The sequence below is a fragment of the Arvicola amphibius genome, chromosome 1 (genome assembly GCF_903992535.2).
Source record: "Arvicola amphibius chromosome 1, mArvAmp1.2, whole genome shotgun sequence".
In the NCBI taxonomy this organism is placed as follows: domain Eukaryota; kingdom Metazoa; phylum Chordata; class Mammalia; order Rodentia; family Cricetidae; genus Arvicola; species Arvicola amphibius.
The window spans coordinates 197,646,249-197,671,529 of NC_052047.1; the positions used below are offsets into that span (position 1 = coordinate 197,646,249).

The window sequence follows — 25,281 nt, forward strand, 5'->3', positions numbered from 1 at the left end:
AGAGTCTTCTCCACTCCTGGAAAGACACTAGAGTGTCATGGTTTCCAGTCTGAGATGTCACCTAGTTACCCTATCTGACCTTCTGAAACTGGGCGAGCTATATCCAGTGTATTAGACTGTGTTGAGAGAGGAATGATGTTCTGTTTTAGGCTTTGAATGTTTGGGTCTATGTAGTTTTTCAGTCACAGGAAACTTAATAACGGACTTTGGGTGGCACCTGAGTCACCCTTTATGGATCTAAATGTATACAGAATGGTGCAGACTTCTCAAGCCCCCTTCGTTACTCAGAAAGCATCCCTGGCCCACCTTCTTCAGCTCGTGATGACAAGGACTTATCCTTCATCTGTGTTGTGTTTACTGACAGTGGCATCTGAGGATGGGAAGCACAGAGAGCCAAGGCTGACCATGTGTGTGCGGCAGGAAAGGGAGGAGACAGGGCCAGAGTTCTGAACAGAAACAGAGAAGAGATTAACCTTGTCATTTCTGATGTTATTTCCACCCCAACAGCCTGGAAGACTCAACACATCTTCTTCATTTAGACCAAGGGCCCTGCTGCAGAACGGAGCAATAGATGCCACTGAGCATGCCCTGTTCCACCTCCCAGCTCTGATATTCACTGCAGAGAGGGAGCTGAAGACGGTAAGGGTCTAGAGAGTTGTTCAGAAGTCCAAAGAAAGCTGGGATTGCTGTTGAGCTGTGTGATCTGATGTCTCCCTGCTGCCTGGTGTGAATGAGAATGTACGAAACTGTGTGTTGGGAGTGAGGTCCCGTAGGGTCTATGAGACAGAGACGGAAGCTCAGATGAAGGGCACAAAGAGCAAGGCAGTGTCATACAGATTAGAGGGGGAAACTGCTCAACGCTTTATAGAGAGCATGACACTTGTGGGTGAAGAAGGCATTCCTAGGAATGCTCCACAGGGGTTGACCCTTGCCAGGGAGCTGGGGAAGGAGAGGCGCTCTTCTGGGAAGAGTGAGGTCCCATCACAATGGCTTGAGAGTAACACACACCAAGTCCTTGGACTCCACCTTTAACTCTGCATGCACTAGGCATGGTGGCACACGTCTATAAGCCTCCTTTATATACACAGCAAGTTCAATGCCTGTAAGGCTCACATGAAACCCTGTAACAAGCAAAACAACAGCAACTAGACTACCCAGCACTTTCCCTGGCATGGCAGAAGGCAGAAGCCACCGTGTGGCTACCTCCTCTCCCTCAGCATATAGGAACAACCATGGAAAAATGATGTTCTTGGATTACCAGCACTGCTTCTGTGGCCCACCAGCTCTGCAGACTTGAACAGAAACATCACATTCCAGAAGCCTGTGTCCTCAGATGCAAGAGCTAGAGCACCATGCCACAGTAACTGCCCTTCCCCACCAACCACCAAGAGAGCACCCAAGGAGTCTAAGTGCATAAGAACGGTGCAAACTTCAAAATCACTAATGTCTTGTTGACAGCTGAGTACTCGCTACTATGACAACTGAGTAAAGTGACAGAAACCACAACCTGACTGAAGATGGGAAATGGCCATGTTTGTACTTTCAACTCAGGCACACCTGGGTTGGTCTTCCAGAAGTTTCTTGATCATTTTCACTGCACTCTGTGCACATAAAGGCTTTTCATGACATCGTGCAGCTCCTCTTACTCTGGAATAGCATTTGGGTTTGCCTTGTAAATAATCAGCCTCTCCAGGACTCTGTGTCTGATTACCTTCAGAGACAGTTCAACATTTCATGTTACGTCTGAATGGCTATGATGGCGACAAGCCAAGAACACACTCTCTCTCTTTGATATGTTGTTGCTGTATCACAAACACAGAATCAATCACAAAGATAGCCAATACGGCTCTACAACCACCACCCTCCCCAAAACTCCATAGTGTTGCATCTGCCCAGACTCATCATTTTATACAGTCTTGACCAAAGGCTGACACGGAGGTTGTACTCTGACTTCCTCATGCACATGGACTCCCACGCCATACATGAGAACACATGTGCACATGTGAATTTCTTTTTAGAAAAATGATTCAGATATGAGTGGAATTGCCACCTGCCCTGTGCATCTTTCATATGATGAGTACACGTTCTCCTGGAAGGCAGCTCCAACAGGAAAGCCAAACCCACTTCTCACCTGAAGATTTGCACAAGGTGGCAGAACGTGTGTGGGGATTTCGTTTTCAGACCCTGCTGGCCCTGGAGGCTTGTTCTTGACCCGGAAGGCAGTGGTAGTGGTGGCAGTGGTGGTCTGTACTGGGAGGGCTGGCTGCCACATGGTCACGTCTGAGCCATTGCCGAAGGCCTGAATTGCATTTTCTGTAGTAAACAAAAGGAAAGCCCGTTTCAGAGGCAAGCAGCAAACATAACATACCGGATGCATATGGCCAAAGAGGCACGAGAGAAATTCTGGTTATAACATTGGATGTCTCACCCATCCTCCCATCCTCCCATCCACCTTTCTAGTTCTGAGAACAATCTCTTGGTGCTCAAAAATCAATCCACTCATTAAACACTGAACAAGATACTTACTATACTATAAATAAAGCAAGTATTTATTATGGGCCCTTTGAAAGACATTCTCAAACTCAGAAGTAGCATCACAGCTACATATTTTTCCAAGAAAAAAAAAATACCTGCACTGTATCAGAACTCTATACTGAATGAAAATTAACTGGTGTCTTTTTCTTTACCCTGAAGCTGAGGCAGCACTAACACTCACTTGGCAGCAAAATGCAGCTAGTTCCTTTAGAAGAAAAATCTACCTCAAACCTCATCAATATCTAGTGAAAATTTAAGTGTGATTATTTTTCTCCTTTCTGCTTCTAGTCTTCCAAACAGAATCTGCATAATTAGATAGGCACAGCCCTGTCTAAATGAAAAGTTTGAAATGTGAAACTTTCAAAGCTTATTATAATTTCATGGGATTAGATTGTTTTTACGGCAAGAGTAAATTGGTTGTGTGTTGCTCCCTTCCCAAAATGAATAAAAAACAGTTTTTAATCAGGTCTTCGGGGATTTGCCCTGGATTTAGGAATTTTTTATTTCATATTCATTGTATAAGAAATCAAACTCCTTCATTTGGGACCTGAAAGTGCAAATTGCTAATACATGACGCTTACTTGGCACTTTTTGATATAGAAGACAAAAGAACTAAGCCTAATCTTCCCCCTTAGAAGTGACGTTTTATCTCAAAATTGCTATCCATCAAGTTTAGCAGAGTTGAAAGCTAGTTTTCTATGGCTCTACATTTTGGGGTGTAAGAGACAGCTTCCAAATAATACAAATGCAGCTTGTGGTTCCAGCTAGGTCCTGTGGTTTAAGTGCTATACAAGACGTGGAGGAGGGTGAACCTGTAGACCAGGTTCCTTAGCGACCTCAGGACACGAACAACGCAACACTCTGCTTTTCCTTGTTAGACACAGGCACGAGAGAGAGAGAGAGAGAGAGAGAGAGAGAGAGAGAGAGAGAGAGAGAGAGAGAGAGAGAGAGAGAGAGAGAGAGTTGTCGTTCGTGAAGACTGCCCTTGCTGTCCCAGGAACATCAACCTCATCCTTTGAGCTCGACTGTTCTCACACTTGTTCTCTGACATGTTACTGATGTAACCCTAAACTCCAGGGATGGCTCCGTGTACTAAGCATGAGGTCTTAAATAGCAGTGATAGCAACCATAAGCAAAACTTCAGTCCAGGAATCAACAAGGCAAAAGACATCCGTGGGTGACAGTACGTGCTAAGAGACATGGAGGGACATGAGGAATGGGGCCAGTGTCTAGATAAAGTGGCCCTGGAGGCCCCTGGGAGGAGGATACAGATGCTTTTTCACCTCCCCCTTCACCTTCGTCTTCTCTCATCCCTACACATCCATCTGCCATGAATTGGCTGGAAAAAGACCACTTCCCATTCCCAAACCATGACCAAACAATTGATTTCAGTTGCGTTCACGGTAGGGCAATGTGAGAGAAGCCTGGCTTCACTGGATGGTGGTGGAATGAGGTTTCTACATGAGTCACATCCAAAAAAATAAAATAAAAAACAAAACTGTACCAGCTTCTAGGTCAGGGCCCTTTGTAAGACACTGTATTTGCAGCCCTGTGTCCCTTCCAAAGCAGGCTAAATAGAACGATTATAAAAGCCGTTGGCTGCCTTTGGCATTCATTTGTATTTAAGTCATTCATAAGACTGTTTTCCCCTTTCCTGAAATGTTGCCAAGGAGGGACAACTTTAATTTCTCTCAGAGGAACAAATTTTCCATTGCTTTATTTTTGCTTAAACTTGTATTCAACCAGAAGAGTACAAGAAGTGAAATAAACAAAAAAACAAAACAATGCATCAAACGAAGCCCAAAGAAGAGGTCCTCCTGAAACAGGCTGGTACACCCAATGTCTATGCAAATGCCTCCACACTTATGGCACATTTTGTGGGTCTGAATGCTATTTAAGAACTCTAAAGATAATTTTATTTTTAGGAGTACCAAAGTAAGGTACTGAAGTTGCATTGTTTGAAGCACCTATCAAGAAGTTGGGTTTTACTTTATAATGGAGGAAATGATGAGGAAATTTTAGTGAAATGCCCATGAGATATTTTCCAAAGAGTTGGTAAATTATCAGCTAAATCTTCAAAAGATATTAAGCATATAGCATCATGCAGAATTTATCACTTGAGGACAGAGTTCTTCAGGGGAATGGCTGAACCTTGATGGCTGTCACTCAAGAAGTTGTGCCTGGCCCTTGATGCTCAGGACTATGCTTCTAACAGTAGGTCCTCCAAATATCAGTCATGAACATGGTATTTGGAAGTCGGGGGCTGCACGGAGATTGAAGCTTAGATCATAACTCTACCATGCCGAGTCTGGGAGAATACTAATCTTTAACTCAGTGCTGTCATGTGGAGATGACACCTGTATTGCCTAGGGTTCCTGTGCAGCTCGGGTGGAATTGCATGAATTCTATACTCCCACAACATGAGCTGTGTCTCAGCTGGAGAGCCGTGCAGAGCATGACCACCCATCATGGAGATGTGTGTGAGGGAGACCTGGGGTCCTCCATTTTAAGTTTCGCTGACGGATACCCAGGGCTCCCATCTGTACATCTCTACCCCTTTGTCAAACATGATTCTAAATTGCCTAAAGAGGATTTGTTCCCAAAGAGAACCCACATCCTGAATGTCCTGGCTGTGCTGCCAAACTCCCCCATCAAGACAGATCCATGGCTTTCACTCGGAGCCAGTCCTGATGATGCAAGAGGCTGCCGGTGTCAACATTCTAATTTCCCCTCAGGGTCCTTGGAGGCCTGTCCTGTCCACTTTGCTTGGGCTTTGCACATTGAACATTCCTACCAGGTTTTCAGAACCTGGAAATGGACTCAACACTGGCTGCCAAGATCAGAACTTGATCCGTGGGTAGAAATATTCTTTCCCACACAAGACAATCTCAGTCATTTGAAGCTCTCATCCTCGCGGGCCTTTGGGAGCACGGTCTTGGCAGCACCCAGTTCATCACTTGTGTGGCTCCCTGCTGTGTCAGAGTGTGCCAAAAGAAGCAAGAGTCACCACCCGCCATCAGGGAAGGGGAGGGAGAGGGAGAGGATGGGAAAACATTAAGGGGGAGCATTTGAGCTCAAGGAGGAAACACGGATGCACTAGAGTGCTATTTGTGTTTTAAATACTCACTGAGACACATATTGTCCTTAAAAAAATTCAGAAACTTCAAGCACTCTTCCAGGTCGTTGCCGCTGTTGCTGCAGTCACACCACGGGGCCACACTGAGGCTGCTGGAGTCTATGTAGTTGGGGGTCATGACTGTGCCTGAAAGGAAAAAAGACAAGGCATGTTGCCCTCCTGTGTTGACATGGACTTTTCTGTGGAACAGGAAGAAACAAATGTCGGTCTGACGGCGGAAATGCCACGGCTAGTTAAAAATGCCATGTTTGCCGGGTGGGAATTATGTTAAGTGGTGCATTTTCTTGGCAATTTATCTTGAGCACATAAAATAATTTATACATTTACTTTAAAAATTAAAAGCAAACTCCTTGGGCTGTATTTAGGGTATTTTCTTCCTGCACAAATGGTATAGATGTCATGGAGAAGGCAAGAATTAACTTTGAATGTATGAGCTTCCAAATCCCTTGAAAATGTCATTAATCTTCATAAATAGTACTGGGTGCACATAATAATTCTTTTAAGGCTTTTAATCCAGTTTCCTCAGAGGCGAGTGGTTTCTTTAGGGTAACACAGGCAAGAGCGGATGCCTCCAATAAGATCCCCACATCCTGATTGCCTACAGATGTACTGAAAGAGGCTTCCTCTCCCAGAGTCTCAACTGATGTCAATAAACTCATCCAAGGTGGGAAAGCAGCGGAAATGGGGCTGGGGATGAAGTTCAGTTGGTAGAGTGCTTGTCGAGTCTGCCTGAAGGCAGTGGCCTACACCATCGTCCCAGCACTTGGCAAACGGAGGCAAGAGGACCAGGAGTTCAAGGTCATCCTTGGCTACATTGAGACCCTATCAAAAGAAGAAAGAATGGAGGGAGGGAGGGAAGGAGGGAGAGAGGGAGAGAGGGAGAGAGGGAGAGAGGGAGGGAGGGAGGGAGGGAGGGAGGGAGGGAGGGAGGGAGGGAGGGAGGGAGAGAGGGAGGGAGGGAGGGAAAACAGTGGTGATTGCCCAGCCCAGGACTCCTGAAGTATTGTCTGTGGGCCACAATGGTTCCCACAGAGATGCTGTGTGGGCCTTCCTGCTTATGACTTGTGGTTTCTCTGGTGAGTTCTCCGCCGGGAGAAACACACAATGCATTTATATTTAACACAACCCAAATGTCTTCTCCTGGGTGGCTCACACCAGGCAATGCCCATGGATGCCAAGAACTTTCTGTTTTTAGTTGCTTTATGGAAGGAAGAAGAAATGGGTCAGCGATCCAGAGAATGAGCCTGGCTATAAACAGAATGGTTCTAGAAGCTCTTCCAGGGTCAAGGACACGTTGTCACTGCCCCACTGCTCCTACTTCTTTGAACTTGGATCTCACTAATTAACATGAGACTTTAATCTGCATCGTCCAGGGAGGTCTAACTCACCAGGCACTGGTGACAGAATGAGGGAGTCAAACCCACTGCTCCTCGGATGCTAGCTACTGTGGATCCTGACATGCGCAAAAGGCACACACAGCTCTGTGCAGAAACCAGGCGCCGCCGACTCAGGGAACCACGGAGAAGAGAGCCAGAAGCGGGAGAGAAAGATGTCTTGGCCTGCACAGACGGTCCGTCCACCATTTGTTCCGTCCATTTCATTATCCTCAGGCATGGAAGGCTTTGCCAAGCCTAGGAGTGAGCTCACAGAAATGCTGGCGGGGCCTCTCCTTGGCCACTCCCAGGAGAGTTCAGGAGCGCTATCAACAGTGATTGCGTCTGCAGAGACTTAACGCTGCCCTCTGGGAGCATCCCGGTGTTATTTTTTTCCTTTTGAAGCAGTGAGTATGCCTCAATTGCTTTTGTTATTTCTGCAATTCCATCTTTTCATATGTAATCCCAAGCAGAGACTAAGACCTTCGTCAAAGAGGACGTGAATTCCTTTCTGCTGTTCCAGTTTAAGGAGGGCGTGCAGCTGGTTGGCTAGAGACACAGAAGTGGTGCGTACCTGGAGCAGCTGGGGTTCTCGCTGGAGACAGTCTCAGGAGGAGGGTAGCCTGTGCTGTCTCTCTTGGCAGAAGGCAGCTCCTGCTGGTGATGCGTGTGACCGGACATGGCCCCGGGAGGGAGATGCCGCTGAACCAGGGCTGTGTGACCTCCCCTTCCACAGTCTTCCAGTCTTCAATGTTGCTTCCCAAATGCCAACTGTGACGGAGCCCTGACAGAGAAGCTTCAGCTGTCCCAGGGACTTGTGGATACCGGCTTTCTTCCTGCCAGCTCTATCTACCTCTGATGTAAATCTGCCTCTGTATGGCCCAACAGTTATTTACAGGAAAAGAAGTTTAGCCCTAAACAATCCCTTGTACATGAGGAGTCAAATAACCAGGCAATAATGGCAGGAAGCTGCCTAATGTTGGGGAATTCATTTCCAAAGGGCCTTTCTTGGGAACAGCTTCTTTGATTTCCAAGCTCCTGCTCTCCAAAGTTCCCTTATTTAATTAACTGTGTTTGCCTTTCTCTCTCCTTCCAATGGCCATGGGCTCCCCTGCTTTTGTTCTGCATGGCCAGTTCCCCAGTGGAGATGCTTCGCTTCCTTTAGAATCTGGAGCCTCCCCGCTCCATAATTATCCCTATGCTCCTTTCTCCTGCATCCATTCTTCCCTCCCTCCCTCATCCTTTCTCCAGGCTATCTTCAAACTCTAATACAGAGGCTCCTTGGAAGTTGTCTCTTGTACAGACATCACAGGCTGCAGTAGACAGATCTATAATCCAGATTCTCCCGTCCCCCGCCCTCCTCCCTCCCAGGTCTTACCTATCAGTCCCGAGTAGGCCAGGAGGCAGTCTCCATAGTTCTCCTTCAGACAGCTGCTGGCGGACCTTGACTCCGGCTGGCAGTTGGTAAAAAAGTCCGCAAGGCGAGACCTGCAACAAAGGGGTGGCAGCACACTGAAAACACCCCGGGCCTCTGAACTGAGAGGAGGGGTCTGGGGAGATGTTGCCAATAACAAGCTCAGGGTGTTGCTGCTTAGAAGATCAACTTCCCGGGCTTCACAGCGCAGGAGAGTCGACTGTGGCTGCTGAGACTTAATTGTGACTTCAAAACGGTTAGTAGAGGATTTGGGATGTTCACAGTACAAAGACATGATACATTTCTGGGGCAATGAACATGCCAATTAGTCAAATCATTACACACTGCAGATACACATGTCTTGAAATGTCACCTCCATAGCCCATAAATATGTATGATTAGTATGTGTCTATGACAAATACAAAATACATATGAAGGGAGAGAGAATAACACCGTCTTTGGACAGACATAAGAGTAATTCTTTTACAATGTACCTCTTTATGCTCACCTGCTCTCCATCGCTCTGCCCGCTCCCAGAGAAGAGGGAGAATGAACACTAGAATACGGTTGTACCCTTCCTTCCTTCAACCTTCCACCTGCCCCTCCCCAAGCCTTCATCTACCTGTGTGTCTGCCTGTTTGGACAGAAATCTTCAGGGTCTCTAACTGGAGAAATCGAGAGGCTTTGAAGTTTCCATTCAATATTTATTTCTGACTAGGCTTATTTGCATCTTTAGGAAATACACTTCTCCACACGCTCACCGGAGATCCACAGTGGGAAAATATTTACTTTATACAGAAACCTGTTCCTGGCATCAAAATTGGATCCTGCAGGCCATCTGCTCCCATAATTCCTAGAGCCTTGAAAATTGCATGTCTCCGTCTCTTGAGGCATTTTTTTTTTCCTCCTCCAGCCCAGGCACAGTGATGTCCCTAGCCCCATGCAGGTAAAGAGCTGCTTTTTCCGGGAGTGAAGGGTAAGTCAAGAGGTGTGGGTAAGGCTCTGTGTGGGCAGAGCAGGCCTGTGCCTGGCCTTGTCTTCAGGGTCCCTTAGCCAAGGTGTGGCCCTTAGCATTCCCAGAACACTCCAGAGGCAAGCACGATTCGTCAAGAATCCCTGAGTGGTGGTGAGGTTGTGGAGACACAGAAGTGAAGGGAAGCCATGGACTCACTGGTCTGGGGAGGAAGAAGGCTTGTTTTTGCCATGGGGCTGTTTTAAGATCTTCAGGGGATATTGTTGGGGAAATCCAGAATAAGAGGAGGCCTCTTCTGAGGCCATTTTGGCAGACAGCAGTCCTGTTTCTATAGGAAACAATGCACGTCAAGAGGCGAGCTACCCAGGGATGCACCCCTCACTCAGGTTGCGTGCTAACATACTCAACTGATTCTACTTCTTTGCACAAGAGAAACTGCAATTTGTTTAGGATGTGCTCCCAGCGAGACTGAGTTCCCTGCACTGAGCTGGGCAGGGCTGTAGGAGTTAAACGTTTGTAAAAGCCCAATTTCTTCTAGGTTTTGGGGTGGTGGCCGGTGTGTTTCGTATTTGAAATAAGGTTTTGCTATGTAGTCAAGGCTATCCTCAAACTTGTAATCCTCCTGCCTCAACCTCCCAAGTGCTAGGATTATAGTCATGAGCTACGACACCTAGTTAACTAGATAAGGCCTCCTATGTCCTGGTCAGTGGTCACAGCTCACAGTACATTTCAGGGGCACTGCGTTCTGCTGTGGGCTCTTCGTGAGGGGTCCTCAACATGGCAACAACATTCCCTGGAAAGGCTCTCGGCACATACACACATCTGGAGCAGGGCTGCAGGCTAAGCAACGTGGCTCTGGACACCACCCCTTCCCCACCAGGTGAGCGGCTGAACGTGTGAACACCTGGATGGCAAACACAGCCAAGGACTTGCTCGTGCCCTCCACCTTGCACTAAACACAAGGAATGGTGTAAGACCCGGCTATTTCTATGGTCTGGCCAAAGGATTTCTTGACTGCAGAAAATTTCTAAAGATACCTCTGGCTTACTCAACTGGATGGGAAGACATTCAGCTTGAATGGAGTGTTAATTTAAGGGTAAAAAAATTCCTGGCTATGAAATTAATGCTCTAATGGTCCTGGGGTTTCTAACCTGACTCCAGCTCAGACAGTTCTACACAGAACCTGGGTGATGGTAGTGACTTGGAGCCTCCTCCTCGCCCCTGCTGCCACCGCCCCCACCTACCCGCTCTTGGAAGTGACAATGAGTCTCTGGAGCACACCGTGAACTAATGACCCTGTGGTGGGGGTTATGGTCCCTCCGTACAGGCTACCACCACCAGACTCGTCTTGCTTAATAACAACCCAAGAATTGACTCACAATGGACCCTGGAACGGAAGGCTAATTGAATCAGTACGTCGCAGAAAGCACACACCTGTTGGGGAGAATTAAACAAAATATACAGCTCTGAACAGAACCCCGACAGCTGCACTTGGAGAGAAATAAAGGTCCAGGCTCTAAGACCAGTAAGGCTGTGACCTATGACCAGAAACTCAGAATGGAAGAAAGCAGCCCCAAGATTAGCACGGAAGAAACCAGTGTTCAGAGGAAGACAGATAATGCCACTTTACCGGGATTATCCAGCAAGCAGAGCATGGGCCAAAAAAGCACCAATGAAATACAGAGTGAGGGAGCAATGCAGACCACCTGGTCCCTACATGGAAGAAAGACTGGGGACTCTTCTCCTAGCTCGTTACCCCCTTCCATCCTTGGGAGTGCTTTGAACGTTAATGTCTAACCTAAAGGACAAGAGTTCCCCCATCTCTTCTGGCAGTGGCCAGGATTTTCAGCTAACCTATGCTATAATTTTCCTCATACACGTCCTCAAGCCTCCTTCTGAGTCTGTTTTTAAATTCTTTTTTTAATGAGACCAAGAACCCCAAAAGAGAACCTCTGTGTCTCTGGGTACAAGACCAGGATAGCAAGGCGAAGAGTTTCAGAATCCAGGTGCATACATGGGCACTGAAAGCACCCCCATTTTTAGGGTCCAGGTGTGTACATGGTCATTGTGAAAGCATCCCCATTTCTAGGGTCCAGGTGCATACATGGGCACTGAAAGCACCCCCATTTCTAGGATCCAGTTGTGTACATGGCACTGTGAAAGCACCCCCATTTCTAGGATCCAGTTGTGTACATGGGCACTGTGAAAGCACCCCCATTTCTAGGATCCAGGTGCGTACATGGGCACTGTGAAAGCACCCCCATTTCTAGGGTCCAGGTGCATACATGGGCACTGTGAAAGCACCCCCATTTCTAGGATCCAGCTGCATACATGGGCACTGTGAAAGCACCCCCATTTCTAGGGTCTAGATGCATACATGGGCACTGTGAAAGCACCCCCATTTCTAGGGTCCAGCTGCATACATGGGCACTGTGAAAGCACCCCCATTTCTAGGATCCAGTTGCATACATGGGCACTGTGAAAGCACCCCCATTTCTAGGATCCAGGTGCGTACATGGGCACTGTGAAAGCACCCCCATTTCTAGGGTCCAGGTGCATACATGGGCACTGTGAAAGCACCCCCATTTCTAGGATCCAGCTGCATACATGGGCACTGTGAAAGCACCCCCATTTCTAGGGTCTAGATGCATACATGGGCACTGTGAAAGCACCCCCATTTCTAGGGTCCAGCTGCATACATGGGCACTGTGAAAGCACCCCCATTTCTAGGATCCAGTTGCATACATGGGCACTGTGAAAGCACCCCCATTTCTAGGATCCAGTTACATACATGGGCACTGTGAAAGCACCCCCATTTCTAGGGGTCTAGCTGCTCTACACTGACCCCCACACTCACAGTGGTGATGACAGGCTCCTATGATGCAGGAGGATCACCTGATACAAGAATTCCAAACACTAGTGTGCTGGAGTCAGCTTGCTATGGATAAGTGGGCTGGGTTGAGGAGCTGTAGGAACTGCTTGGCGTTAGAGTAGCTGATTGAAAACACCGTGATAAGGGTATTTATACTGCAGTAATCAGCCAGTGATAGAGAGAGCAGCTTGTCCTTGAACAATAAATGAATACCACTTCGAAGAAACAGTTGGTCCTATGGGAAAGACTGGGCTGTATCCCCGGCCGTCCGAAAGAAGTCCTCTGAGCCAGATTTCTACTCCTATTTTTCTGGTGCCAAATAAAGCCCTGTGGCACCAGGTAAACTCTAACTTCAGTCTTTTCCAAGGACAGACAGGAGTTCGTCCATTACAACGTCTCCCCCAATCGCAGTCCTTGGCTTTGAGTGATGAGGGTAACACGTCTTAGTGGACTCTGTGTTCCAGCACAGTGACCAACACTGCATCTCTGGTGCTTCTGATAGGACTATGACAAAGACCTTGTCAACCTTGAACTCAACTTCCTGCCCAGAAGCCAAGGGGATCCTGCAAAGGGATTATGATAATACCTTGGCTAATTCTTTTTGTTGTTGTTGTTTGTTTGTTTGTTTTGTTCCATTGTGACTGGGTCTTGTGTAGCCCAGGCTGGCCTCAAACTAGATAAACAGCTAAGAGTGACCTTGAATTCCCAATCCTCCTACCTCCACCTCCTGAGTGCTGGGAGAACCGGTTTTTCCACCACAGTCAGCAAGCCCTTGAAAACAGTTGAGAAAGCCTGCTAAGAAAACCAAAACCCAAGGCGAGTGAAGACTTTAATAGACAGCTTTACAAATGACCCAGTTTTTCCCTGACAGATATTTTGTTGTTACAAGTTTTGACTTCATTTATTTATTTCTAATGTTTCAATTAGCACACAAAGTAACAGGTTTCCCTATGACCATTTCATAACACTTAGTTTGGGTTAATTTCCTTCTAAGACCATGCCTTTCTCCTGCCTCTTTGCCCTACCTTCCACCCTAATACTAATTTTATATTTAAGTCTTAATCCTAGAGTAAAAGAGGGAACAGCAGAACCTGGATTTGAAAACCTCACACTAACTCCCTTGCAAATGCTTGCAACCCACAGCTGCAATGGCTGCAGAGAAGTCAGGCTGTAGGGACTGAGACAGAATGAGGGACACAATTGTCAAGCAAGGGTGCAGGAGAGTGTGGCAGGCAGCAGCAACATCATATGTTTGCTGTAATTTTAGGGTAGCAGTTACAGAGGATGTGCATGTTCTGGATGCTGATTTATATGTGCTCAACACAGTCACACATTCAGCACCCGCAATGATGTCACCACAGACCCCAGTATCTCAAGGAGGAGACTGCAGCAGACAAAGCACCAGTGTGGACCCATCCAGGTTATAGAACTCCATGGCTGGGTTTGAGAGATGGCCACATTCCATCCAGGTTCAGCACCAGGAAGGACCTTCATCCATTACACTCAGCATATACCTTACCAGGAGCACTGCTAACCATTTCAGATAGGACGGTGAAGCCACAGAATGTAGAATACAGGCTATAGGATGGAGAGGAAACAGGATGCAGGATACAGGCTATAGGATGGAGAGGATACAGGATGCAGGATACAGGCTATAGGATGGTGAGGATACAGGATGCAGGATACAGGCTATAGGATGGAGAGGCTATGGATGCAGGTGAGACTAGAAGGGGAAAGAATTGATGAACTCAGCTTGGATTTTGTCCTAAAGGCACGGGAACCACTGAAGGACTTTAAACTGAGAGGGTAACATGGTCAACATGTGTATGGTGAAGCCTCTTCCTTAGACCTCTCCGACAATCAGCAGAGATGGACTTAGGACCTATGTGTACCCACTCTGCTTGGGCGGTGACGGGGCACATAGAGAAGAGGATAACGTGTCCAAATGGTGGAAGCCACGCTGCAGAAGGAGCTGGCAGGCTACAGAAAGGACCAGAGTGTGAGCAGTTCATCAGAAGATGGTGCTGTGGTGGGAAAGACAGAGTGTGGGTTTGCAGCTGTGGCTCTTCTGTCAGGTTTTGGTAGGTGGTTTGATCACCAGCTCTTGCATCAGCCCAGCAAGCATTGACTACCTAAGCACCTACTGCAGGCACAACCCCAGCAGCCCTGGGACACCGTTCATGCAAACACCTCCACCTGCTGACCCTGAGTGATGAATCCATGCTCTAATCGGCTTCAGCGGCTTCCCTGCCTGAACTGCTGCGTTCTAAACAAGGAAGCATAAATGTCCAGCATGGGATTAACAAAGAAACTCCACCGCTGGGTTTCTTATGGAGACATGAAATCTCCATGACTACAGCAGTGATGAGCTCTGATTGTTTTTATCTGAGAAAATGAAAAGGAAATGAATAGGCAGTAATGTAGAAATGTATCACCCTCAGACACAGAAAATGCCCGCCTCCTCGCCCCCCACCCTTCACACTTAAAGAAGAAAAGGCTGGCAAATACCATGAGGCCCTCAGGAGATCTGAAAAACGGGCTGATGTAGAAAATAGCATATTAAAGAGAGCACACTGCTAAATGGAGGTAGAAAACCGATTACAATGATAAAGTCTTGACACATCTTAAGCAGCAGATGGTCTCCGGACAGTGGGAAGGGAAAATCATTTACCTACTTTCTCTATAACTTTTAGGAAAATTGTGTTATAAAGAATAGGCAAACATGTATCAGCAAGGTCGGTGTAACTCCTAGACCACCATGAACCCTGAACTGCTTTCTGGGACACACCGCATCGATGAGAGCCATGTGGTTTGTGGTGCTGATCCCGGATGAAGAACTGTGACCCCAAATGGCCTCCAGTAAAGCTTGACACTAGCCACAGCTGCTGAGTATGTCGCTTAACGTCTTAGCTCTGGGGTTTCCTTCTGGAGATCTCAGAAATGCAGCCTGTGAGACACAAGGCTTCCTCACTCAAACAAACAAATAACAACAACAAAACACTACTTTTTGTTTTTCCAGTGTTACTGCTATCCACAACCCATTCTGATATCAACCATGCTTTTAGTGTCAAGATGCCCAGTTTCCTCTGAGGGCATGCAACAGGACCTTCATCTAACTCATAAGGCCACCAACAGAGGCCGGGGCACCACCTCAGGGTCCCAGGGCAGGTTTCCACAGGTGGCATACTTAGCAGAAGTAGTTGTCACATGTCACTAACGGCTCTGCACGGAGGGGGGAGTACAGACACTGGTTTTCCTTTCCCCTAGGGCCTTGACATCATCCAGCACCGGCTTGTTCTTGGGACTTCATCCTCATGTTCGTCTGGGCACTCACGTATCTTACATATGAAGGGGGCAGGGCATGCACGTGAGGGTCTACACAAGAGAGGGTGACCCGATCCGTGAATTATTCTCTCCTTTGGCTCTTTGGAGTTCACCAGAATCCATACAGTCCCAATGAAAATCACGAATTTGGTAGAATGCCAGCTGTAGTGGTACACTGCCCAAATCCCAGCACTTGGGAGGTAGAGGTAGAGGCAGGGCAATCAGGAGTTCAGCTTCACAGTGAGTTCGAGGCCAGCCTAGACTACATGACAACCTGGACAGCGGGGAGGGAAGAATGAGAAATTTTCTGGAAGCCACCTTTAAGCATCGGGATGTCCGTTCCCATCACTTGGCTGACAGAGTTTTCTCAGGGAGAGTGCTTGGAGAAGTCTCTGCTCCAGGAACATCTCTCTGTCCCAGACTCCTCAGCTGGTGACTGAAATCCCTGTCTCAGCTCCTTTCTTTACTTTGGAAGATGGGGCCAATGCCAGGTAATCTACCTTACAAGGTTGGCGATTACAAAGAGTTCTTCATAGTGCTCAATACAGCTTTGTTTCCATCCCTTCATCCTTTTCCCCATAGTTCCCAGACAATCCCAAGGTGAAATGTTTGCCATAAAAGATACATCAAGTCCAAGTGGAGAAACACACCTCCCTCCGGGGCCCGCCTGTCACATATGTAGAGGAAGCTACATCTATGACGCTAGCAACATCTATGACACTAACGACATCTATGACGCTAGCGACATCAACGCTGACCAAAACAAAACTGTGAAGAATGAAAGCGTAGCTTCTTATGGTGTCCTTATGACCTTTCCAGGCACAAGAACTTACAGGATGAAGATGTTTTAAATAAAGCTACTTTACAGAAGAGAAGCTGACAGAAAAGCTGGCTTTCAGTGATGGAGTGTCAGTAAGTCCGCTACTACTTCTAATCTCATGCAGAATGAAAACATCTCGAAGAAACAAGCTTCTAATATGAGTCCATAGAAAACGATGCCTGAGTGTCGTGATGGTAACTGTCTGATACAGTGACACAGAACAGATTTTTTCCTCTTTCTGTTTTTAGTAAACGACCTTAGCCCTTGTGCTCCAGCGGCTTGCTGCAGCGCACATCTGGACATCTGAGATCAAACAGCCTACTGCAGTGCAGAGCTGGATATCTGAGATCCAGCAGCCTACTGCAGCGCACATCTGGACATCTGAGATCCAGCAGCCTACTGCAGTGCAGAGCTAGATATCTGAGATCCAGCAGCATACTACAGTGCACATCTGGACATCTGAGATCCAGCGGCCTACTGCAGTGCACATCTGGATATCTGAGATCCAACAGCCTACTGCAGTGCACATCTGGACATCTGAGATCCAGCGGCCTACTGCAGAGCCTACTTCCTGAATCAGGAAGGCCTCTGTGCCTAAGTAGTACTCAGTCCTGTTTCCTCAATTCCTTGCTCAGCTCTACTCTGGTTATTTTGGAAGCTCCATAACATCGACCAGAACTATGGAGATATCCCAATCATTTCTTTTTTTTTTTTTTTTTTTTTTTTTTTTTTTTTTTTGGTTTTTCGAGACTCCCAATCATTTCTATCCCCTTATTTTCCTGGCCTTGTCCCAAGAGCCAGGGTTCAGCACATGGCTCCCAGGCTTCCCTCACCATACTCCATGACTACCCTACAGTGCTTTCTACGGAGCTTAGCCTGAGGAAGGAGGTGGGCATCACATGGGCATCTTGCAGCTTCCCCATGTCTTCTGCAATCAGAAGCTTTCCAGGTTCAGACAAGACAAGCTGCAGGACTGGGCATCCTTATCCTTTCAGCTCACATCACACCGCAGTGGCCCCCTGAGGGTAGTCCAGTTGGCATCCAATCAATTCTGGCACTCCTCCCGAAGCCACCTTGCAAGAGCACTGACAGCCATCAGTCAGCACACACCAGGGAGCTGACATGGCCGGACAGCTGCTCTCACACTGGCAACTTTGCAAAGTGAGATATGGGTATTGGCGGCTAATCCATTCCCAACCAGGAAGCAGCTTTCAGTAGCCTCCGAGCTGGTGTCCCAGAGTTGCCCTTCAGCTGGGCTTCCTCCCTGACCTTCCACAGCTGATTCCTCACAATGCACACACTGATATATAAACAAACCGCAGACAATAGGAGGAGCACAGAAAGATCACAGACAGCCCTGTGCTGCATCTCCAAGTCAAACAGAGTTGTTTGCATTGCCCACAACACGTTACGTCTATTAGCGCAGAAAATCTAGCTTCGCGGTGCTTGTTTTTAAGGGAAGAAATTGAAGGAGCCAAGAAATTGGAGGCTTTCTGGCTGATGAAACAATCATAACAGTCTGAGCCACCCAACAGTGGTCTGCCGGGATAACCGCAGGTGACAAATATGCGAAATCCCTTTAGAGTAACTCTTAGCTCATAAGCCCTTGATATTTCTGCAGGGAGAATTAATAAATCAGTTTTGTGACAATTTGGCCACAGGGAGAAATATAAATCTAGATGTTCAACCAATCTTTCACCAGGGGAGCTACACGGTAAGGCTCCAGACCAACATGGTGTGAATTGACGTCATGTAGAATTTAGCAAGCCCTGTGTCTTAAGGGAAGAATTTCAGAAGGGGCTTCATATTCATCCTGGAACTCAACTCTCACATCATCAGTTTCTTGGGGACTCTGGACAGCAAAGGTCACCCACTGTAGCTTCATTTAATTATTCAGGCTCACTCTTGCCTCAGAAACAAGTCTGAGATGCGTTCTGGCGTAGTTACACTACAACAGAGTCAAGGGACGTACTGGCAAGGGGGCTGAGGCTCACAAACAGGTAAGGGTACAGAATGGATATATCCCAGCTGAACGGGGGCAAACTACAGATCTGGAGCCGAGCTTTCTAACATCCCTGGGGAGCAAAGTCAGTGACTAACACAATCCAAGACACCTGAAGAATTAAAACAGATATGTGTGAGGAAACCACACGTGAAAGTATGCATACACCTGTGGGTTTTTTTATTCCTAAAGTTTATCCCTTACTCACATGGTGAAAGGGATTTGGCTGATGGATCAAGGCAATCACAACAGCCCTTAAGAGTCCAAGTGAGAGGCAACCCAGGACTAGGGAGGTGGAGACAGGAAGGGGATATGGCTGGGTGGAGAGAGGAATATAAGGCAGGAAGAGGCAGGAGCTCAGAGCGTTTAGTCTGGGGACTTGTAGAGACAGGATACCCCATCAGGTCTGAGGACTCGGTCGAGGTAAAAGCTAGTGACTGGCTGTTCTGCTTCTCTGATCTTTCAGCTTTCACCACTAATATCTGACTCAGGTTTCGATTACTATTATTAAGACCGATTTGCACTACAGTGGTGGGTGCTGGAAATCCCAGAATTCATGAAGCCAAGGCAGGAAGATCTCAAATTCAAGGTCAACCTGGGCTACACTGTGAGATGTCATTAAGGAGGAGGCTTGAGGAGAAGAGAAATAACAGAAGAGGAAGAAGATGCTGACAATGTTGATGGCATGATTACCAGACAGACAGACAGACGACAGACAGACCTACAAGCCAAGAAATCAGGAAGTGAGAACAAGATATAAACATGCAGAAGAACTTAGCCCAGAGAGTACCCCAACCACAGCCACTGTGTGTACTCCAACCATAGCCCAGGAAGTACCCCAACCACAGCCACAGTGTGTACTCCAACCATAGCCCAGGAAGTACCCCAACCACAGCCACTGTGTGTACTCCAACCATAGCCCAGGGAGTACCCCAACCACAGCCACTGTGTGTACCCCAACCACAGCCCAGTGTGTATCCCAACCACAGCCCAGTGTGTACCTCAACCACAGCCCAGTGTGTATCCCAACCACAGCCCAGTGTGTACCCCAAATATAGTCCAGTGTGCCTGCCCCAACCACAGTCCAGTGCATCCACTGTGAACTGCGGGCTTGCGAGAGGAAGAGTTCATGTTGTTAAAAAGCCACCAGGTTTGTGGTAACATATTAAACACTCCTGCATGAACAACATAAACAGCAGGCATTTTGAATACCAAATTTGCTGATGGACTAGAAATTATATTTAAATTCAGCTACTTACTAACCATGACACTTCAGGCAACTACCCCAATTTCTCTGTGATTTACTTTTTCAGAGTGAATGACAGCAAATCCATCAGCTATAACGGGGGAGGAGGGGTTAAGTGCATCTGACAGCTTGCACCTCTTCCCAGCTGTTCCTGGTTCCAAGGCAAAGGAGGAAACTCATGAGCACCAGGGTCCATAACTCTGCTCTGGACCAGCCCACAGATTCCACACTGGCCTTGGGACCTCTCTGAAATGCTGGGGTTTAGATTTCCAGCCTGAAACTTGTAGAATTCAATCTGCTAATAACTTGGTATATGACTCCTCTCCAGGCTGAAGTCCATGTGTTCAACATGACAGACACCAGGCTCCCTCCCTCCATGGAGCCCATGGGCCTTTCTCTAGCAAGTCTTCATCATCTTCAAAGACTCAGAGCATCCCCAAAGCCAACGAGCCCACAACCCAGAAATATGCAGGCGGTGCAGTTTTGCATGTAGCTCCTATACACAGCTCACCACCAATCTGAAGACAGGTTCACCAGGCCTGTGTTCTTTAAGGGGAGCTGACTACTCTCGGAATGGTGTGGAGAGACCAGAAACTTAACATCATGATGCTCACAGTCAAAAGATCTGTCTGAATGCTAATGAGCTTTGGGAGACTAAGTAAATTCTAGAATTATCCCAAATGCTGTTTCTTTAGCCGAGTCTTGGTTTTAAGGGGGGGGGGGACTCCCAGAAGCTGAAAAATTAAAATTATGTACTACCTCAATGTTCAAAATTTGCAGAGCCCTTCCTTCTGGCTGTGACTCTCAAGCCCTAACTTCCTCTGAGGTGCACCTGCCCCAAGCTCTGTCCCATGGGCTGTTGGTTCACCTGCATTGCACTAGAGGAGCCAAGGAAGAGGCAGAGAGAATGTGGAGAGAAACAGATGCTCGAGTGGCTAATGACCTACACGCCTATGAACAAACTGTAAAGAGAAGCATGAAAGAAAATAGGTCCCCTACTAATCTTTAATGGGCTTGCAGACTTCTTTAGGAGGATTCTATTCAACAGTAAATATGCACTAGGCCATTTTTCTTTTAGGCAAGGTGTTTTAGAGTCAACAGACTTGAGCTTGGCAAATAGATGCTTTCTAATATCTTCCTTCCAAGACAGGGCACAGAGAATATCACAATTGCGCAGGAGGCAGGCCCTCATGGGGGTAAGCATCAAGGGAATGACTCACTCCTGCTCACAGATGATAACGCCCCCTTCCCGGAAATCCTTAGGTCTTGCTCTTAGCAATTCCTTCTCCTTAATGTCTCCTGTAACATACTCCACCCCATCTCAGTATCTCCATTTTATATATGGCTCGTCCAGCTGCATACAAACATTTCCCTCTCCTCTCCTCACGGACAAAGGAGCTGAGTCCCATGGTTTATACAAGTTGCTCTCTAGAAACTGGTCCCTCAGATTCTTGGCCTCCTTTGCTGTGGTAGTGACTGGTTCACACAGGGACCATCACTAAGCACTCCCACCAAGCCTCTTCTCTGTCTCTCTTTGAGTCTCCAGAAGATGCCCGTTTCAGACTCAAGGCTGCCAATCTCTGTCTGAGTCTCCAGAACATGTCTCTGAGTCTCCAGAACCTCTGTCTCTGAGTCTCTGGAAGGTACCCATTTCAGACTTGAGGCTGCCAACCCCTCCACCACTTTCAGTTGTAAATCTTCACTTTTAGAACAAACCTTGCCAATGCTACCAGAGAGCGGGCACCGAGAATTATGAGTGGAGCAAAGTTGGTTTTTAGTAAATACTTGGATGTGTGAGTAAATGAATCTAAGTTCCAAGCTCCAATCGCTTGTTAATCAACTCTTATTATGGATGGCTTGGGTCTGTACATTCATTCACATAACAGGCTCAGAGGAGCAGAAACTATACCAAGCGTGGCTAGCTCTTCTAGACTGTATGGGCAATAACTGCATTCATTTAGAAACGTGTGTGTGTGTGTGTGTGTGTGTGTGTGTGTGTGTGTGTATCAGCCTTCTTATTCAGGTTTGCCTTCATCCACAGTCGGGTACACTGGCTCCAGCAAGGCCCAGATCTGCCCAGTCACAAACCTGGCTAGGATTAGAACCAGATTTGGAGAAGAGACCCACACACTTCTAGAGCAAACTCTCCTCACCAACTTCATTCTCTGTCACTTCAGCTCCTGAACATCTGCCTCCACTTAGTCTGATTTAAATGTCTATCAGTGATCTTACTAAGATCAATAAACTACAATGATCCCATTAGTGAGCCCGGTCTAATAGAGCTTATGGTTGATAAAAACGTAATATTTGTTAATACTGTTCAGTAAGGCTCAACTACAACCTGGGGCACAGCTATATGGAGAGTCATCTGGGACCAAGCCCTATCTCTGAGCAGCCCTACTCCCGGGCTGCAGTCATCCCTAGGGGTTATCACAGACTTCAACCAGTATGGCATTCCAGAGCCAGCGTCGCGCTCAGGAGTAGAGTTCCCTAGGATACATAGGCTTTCCCCAAAACAGAGACCATACCAAAGGTATCTACAGGAGGCACCTGGTTGGGGCTGGTCTTCCCAGGACTACCTCTTTGAAAAGCACATGTGTGGACCCTCCATAGAGTCCACACACCGCAGGAAAGTATGTAAGACCAAATCCCTCCCACCACTGCATTTCAACCACGCAAGGCACATGCCCACATGACACCTTCAACGGCAGTGCACAGGATCAGAGCCTCTCTCCCTTCAATACACAACCTGCTGTCCTTCCTCTCAAGATTCTTCCCACTCTGACCACCCAGGGACACTGTGCAAGTACTACACTTCCTTCACAGGAGCCAGCATGTTTAAGACCCACAGGACTACAGACTTGGCAAACAGACAAGCTACTTGCTGGGTTCTGGAAGTGCCTGAGGCCACTGCTCTCTGTCCTCCTGGTAAGAACATTTGGCCTGTCTCCCACATGAGGCAGGGATGCTCTCTCATGCATGGCTTGGTATCAGAAACCCAGTCAGACGACATTTGGTGGCACCTCCTGGACACCCAGACATACCCCTTCCTGTAGTCTAGATGGCATTCTCGGTCCAGCCCACCCCATGCTCCCTCTTGACAACCACAGTTGTGTCCATGAGGAAAGGAACCGAGTAAAACATATCAGCTCTCCGAGTCGCTCAGGCACCGACTGCTCTGAAGGTCGTTTTTTGGAAGGAGCGCTTCTCTCTGAGTAACTGCCCTCAAGGCCTCTGTTTGGGAATTCATTATCAACTGTAACTCAGACAACTTGATTCCTGTTTCAGGTCACGGTCAGCCTATGGACAATTGGTTGTCTCCTCTTTCATGCACAAAACGAGGATACAGATTTGACGGGCACTGGGGCTACCCCTGAAAGGATCTAAGCAGGCTCATGAGTACCACACTGTTAGGGTTTGGAATTAAGAATTTCCCCCAAAGGCTCACGTGTTGAAACCTTTGTCCCGAGTTGGTGAGACTATGTTCGGGTCTGGTAACTTTAGGTGTAGATGAAGGAATTAGGCCACTGGAGTTGTATCCTTATGAGCTGCATCTTGTCCCAAGTCCCTCTCTGTCCTGGCCACCATGAAGTGGACAGATTCTGCCCCAAGTCCCCATCACCATCATGGTGTCTCCTCACAGGGCCAGACACAGAGCAAGCAATCACCAGCTGGGGGCCAAGATGGTATTTTCTCCCTTTAAGCTGTTTCCTCAAATATTCTGGTCACAGTTACACACAGCCAACTAAGATACAAGTGCCTTAGTGTCTGCCACGTCACGCCTGACTTTCTAGCCCTTCTCAGTGAGAGCCTAAGCCTTCTAAGCGTAGTTCCTGTAGTGTATAAGGGTTTCCCATTTATTATCCATATCCAGGACTAACTTCTTGGCCTCAATGTCTTCCCTATGGTTCATGTCCAACTGGTTGGACAGTCCAGAACTCACAGCAATGTACTGTCCCCTTCCCAACCCCCATGAAAGGCTCAGATCCCAGTATGATGGAGGAGTGTCTATGTGTTACTTTCATTATTAATAAAGAAAACTGCCTTGGCCCTTTAAGAGACAGAAAATTAGGTAGGTGGAGTAGACAGAACAGAATTCTGGGAAAGAGAGGGGAGACGCTTCAGGCAGTAGCCATAGTGAGTCTCCATGCTTCTCTCCGAGATGGATGCAGGTTAAGATCTCTCCTGGTAAGCCACACCTCATGGTGCTACACAGATTACTAAATATGGGTTAAAGGAAGATGTGAGAATTAGCCAATAAGAGGCTGAAACTATGGGCCAAGCAGTATTTAAAAGAATACAGTTTCCGTGTAATTATTTTGGGTAAAGCTAGCCCGGTGGCAGGAAACAGCCCGGCCACTTCCTTCTACAACTCTCTAGTCCTCATGACCCACCAGATGAACCCACCAGATAGGCACAGCACTCCACATAGCCAGCCTAACAAATGAAAGGGAAGTGTGATAGCCATGGGCCTTATTTGTAGCTGAGTGTGAGTCCCTTTGAAGTCCCTATGGGGGGTTGACCTCTGGGCCTTGTCCTGTCTCTGCAGAGAGGTTTTCCAGGGTGCTGCCTGGTTCTTTTGGCTGCAGCATTCTTGAAGGGAAGGCATTTCCTTGCCCTAGATCCCGTTCTAAGAAGCCTCAAGCTGTTGGATGGAGCCAGGTAACTGTAAGATGAATTCCAGCTGCTGGGTAATCACAGGAACTCGCCATTTCTGATTCTAAGGGTAGAGGGGTTGAGTTAGGTTAACTATCGTTGTAGCCACGTGCACACATGCACAGCAGTGCCCTAACCTGAGGAACACCTCAAGTCCCAACCTCAGAAGAGTCACTGATGAAGATGCTTTCTGCAACAGGGTTTTCTCCCAGCAGGACACCATGCAGATCCATGTTCTGTAGCCTGCCTGGCTGCCTCAGAGCATAGCATAGCTGACAGCAAAGTTTGGCAATCTTAGCGCTCACTGAACTGCACCAGCAAGGACTCCAGGGCCTGGTTCCGCAGACAGGCCCTAGGCATGCCTTGATGACATGCAGGTCAGGCTGGGGGCAGGCGCCCTACCCACACGCCTGAGTTCAGAGGCCTTGGGAAAGATGGTTTCTATGAACTGAAGTCTCCAGCTCAAGTTCACCCCAGTGAACCAATATGGTTCCTTGGAACCAATATGGTAGTTCCAAGGAAGACTCAGGCACCCTGCTGGTCCATGGAGCCACATTGGGGGCCAATGTGGTTGCTCCTCTAATCAAATGAAGCTCTTATTCTCAGGAAGGCAACAGGGCGTTGGCCAGAGGTCACTTGCCGTGAAAATGAAACAGACGGAACTGAACAAGAGCTACCCAAAGGTCTTCCCTCCAGATACGAGGCTTTGAAGAAGGTGAAACTCCCCCATGCATCTCCCTTCATATTTTGTTATGTTTGGGAAATCCTTCTAACAAACAGACTCCGTTACTTAAAGTCACGCACGAAGCTTCTTAATGTTTTTTTAAGTGAAATGCACATGGAGCTTTTCATTAGTGTGTAAACATTCCTTCAGCTTTGATGTAATATGGGAAGTATTAATAGATTTAACCCATATAAACAGAACCCCAT

At 47.5% G+C, this 25,281-nt stretch overlaps 1 protein-coding gene across 1 annotated transcript in view; it reads right to left on the reverse strand.

The window, feature by feature from the left end:
* Gfra1 (GDNF family receptor alpha 1) overlaps window positions 1-25,281 on the reverse strand; it is a 218,946-nt gene that overhangs the window by 29,537 nt on the left and 164,128 nt on the right. The window contains exons 6-8 of the mRNA XM_038318137.2: window positions 8,423-8,532; window positions 5,663-5,797; window positions 2,132-2,313 (exon numbers count right to left, since the gene is read on the reverse strand). Coding sequence (XP_038174065.2) covers window positions 2,132-2,313; window positions 5,663-5,797; window positions 8,423-8,532 — 427 coding nt within the window. The remainder of the gene's footprint in view (window positions 1-2,131; window positions 2,314-5,662; window positions 5,798-8,422; window positions 8,533-25,281) is intronic.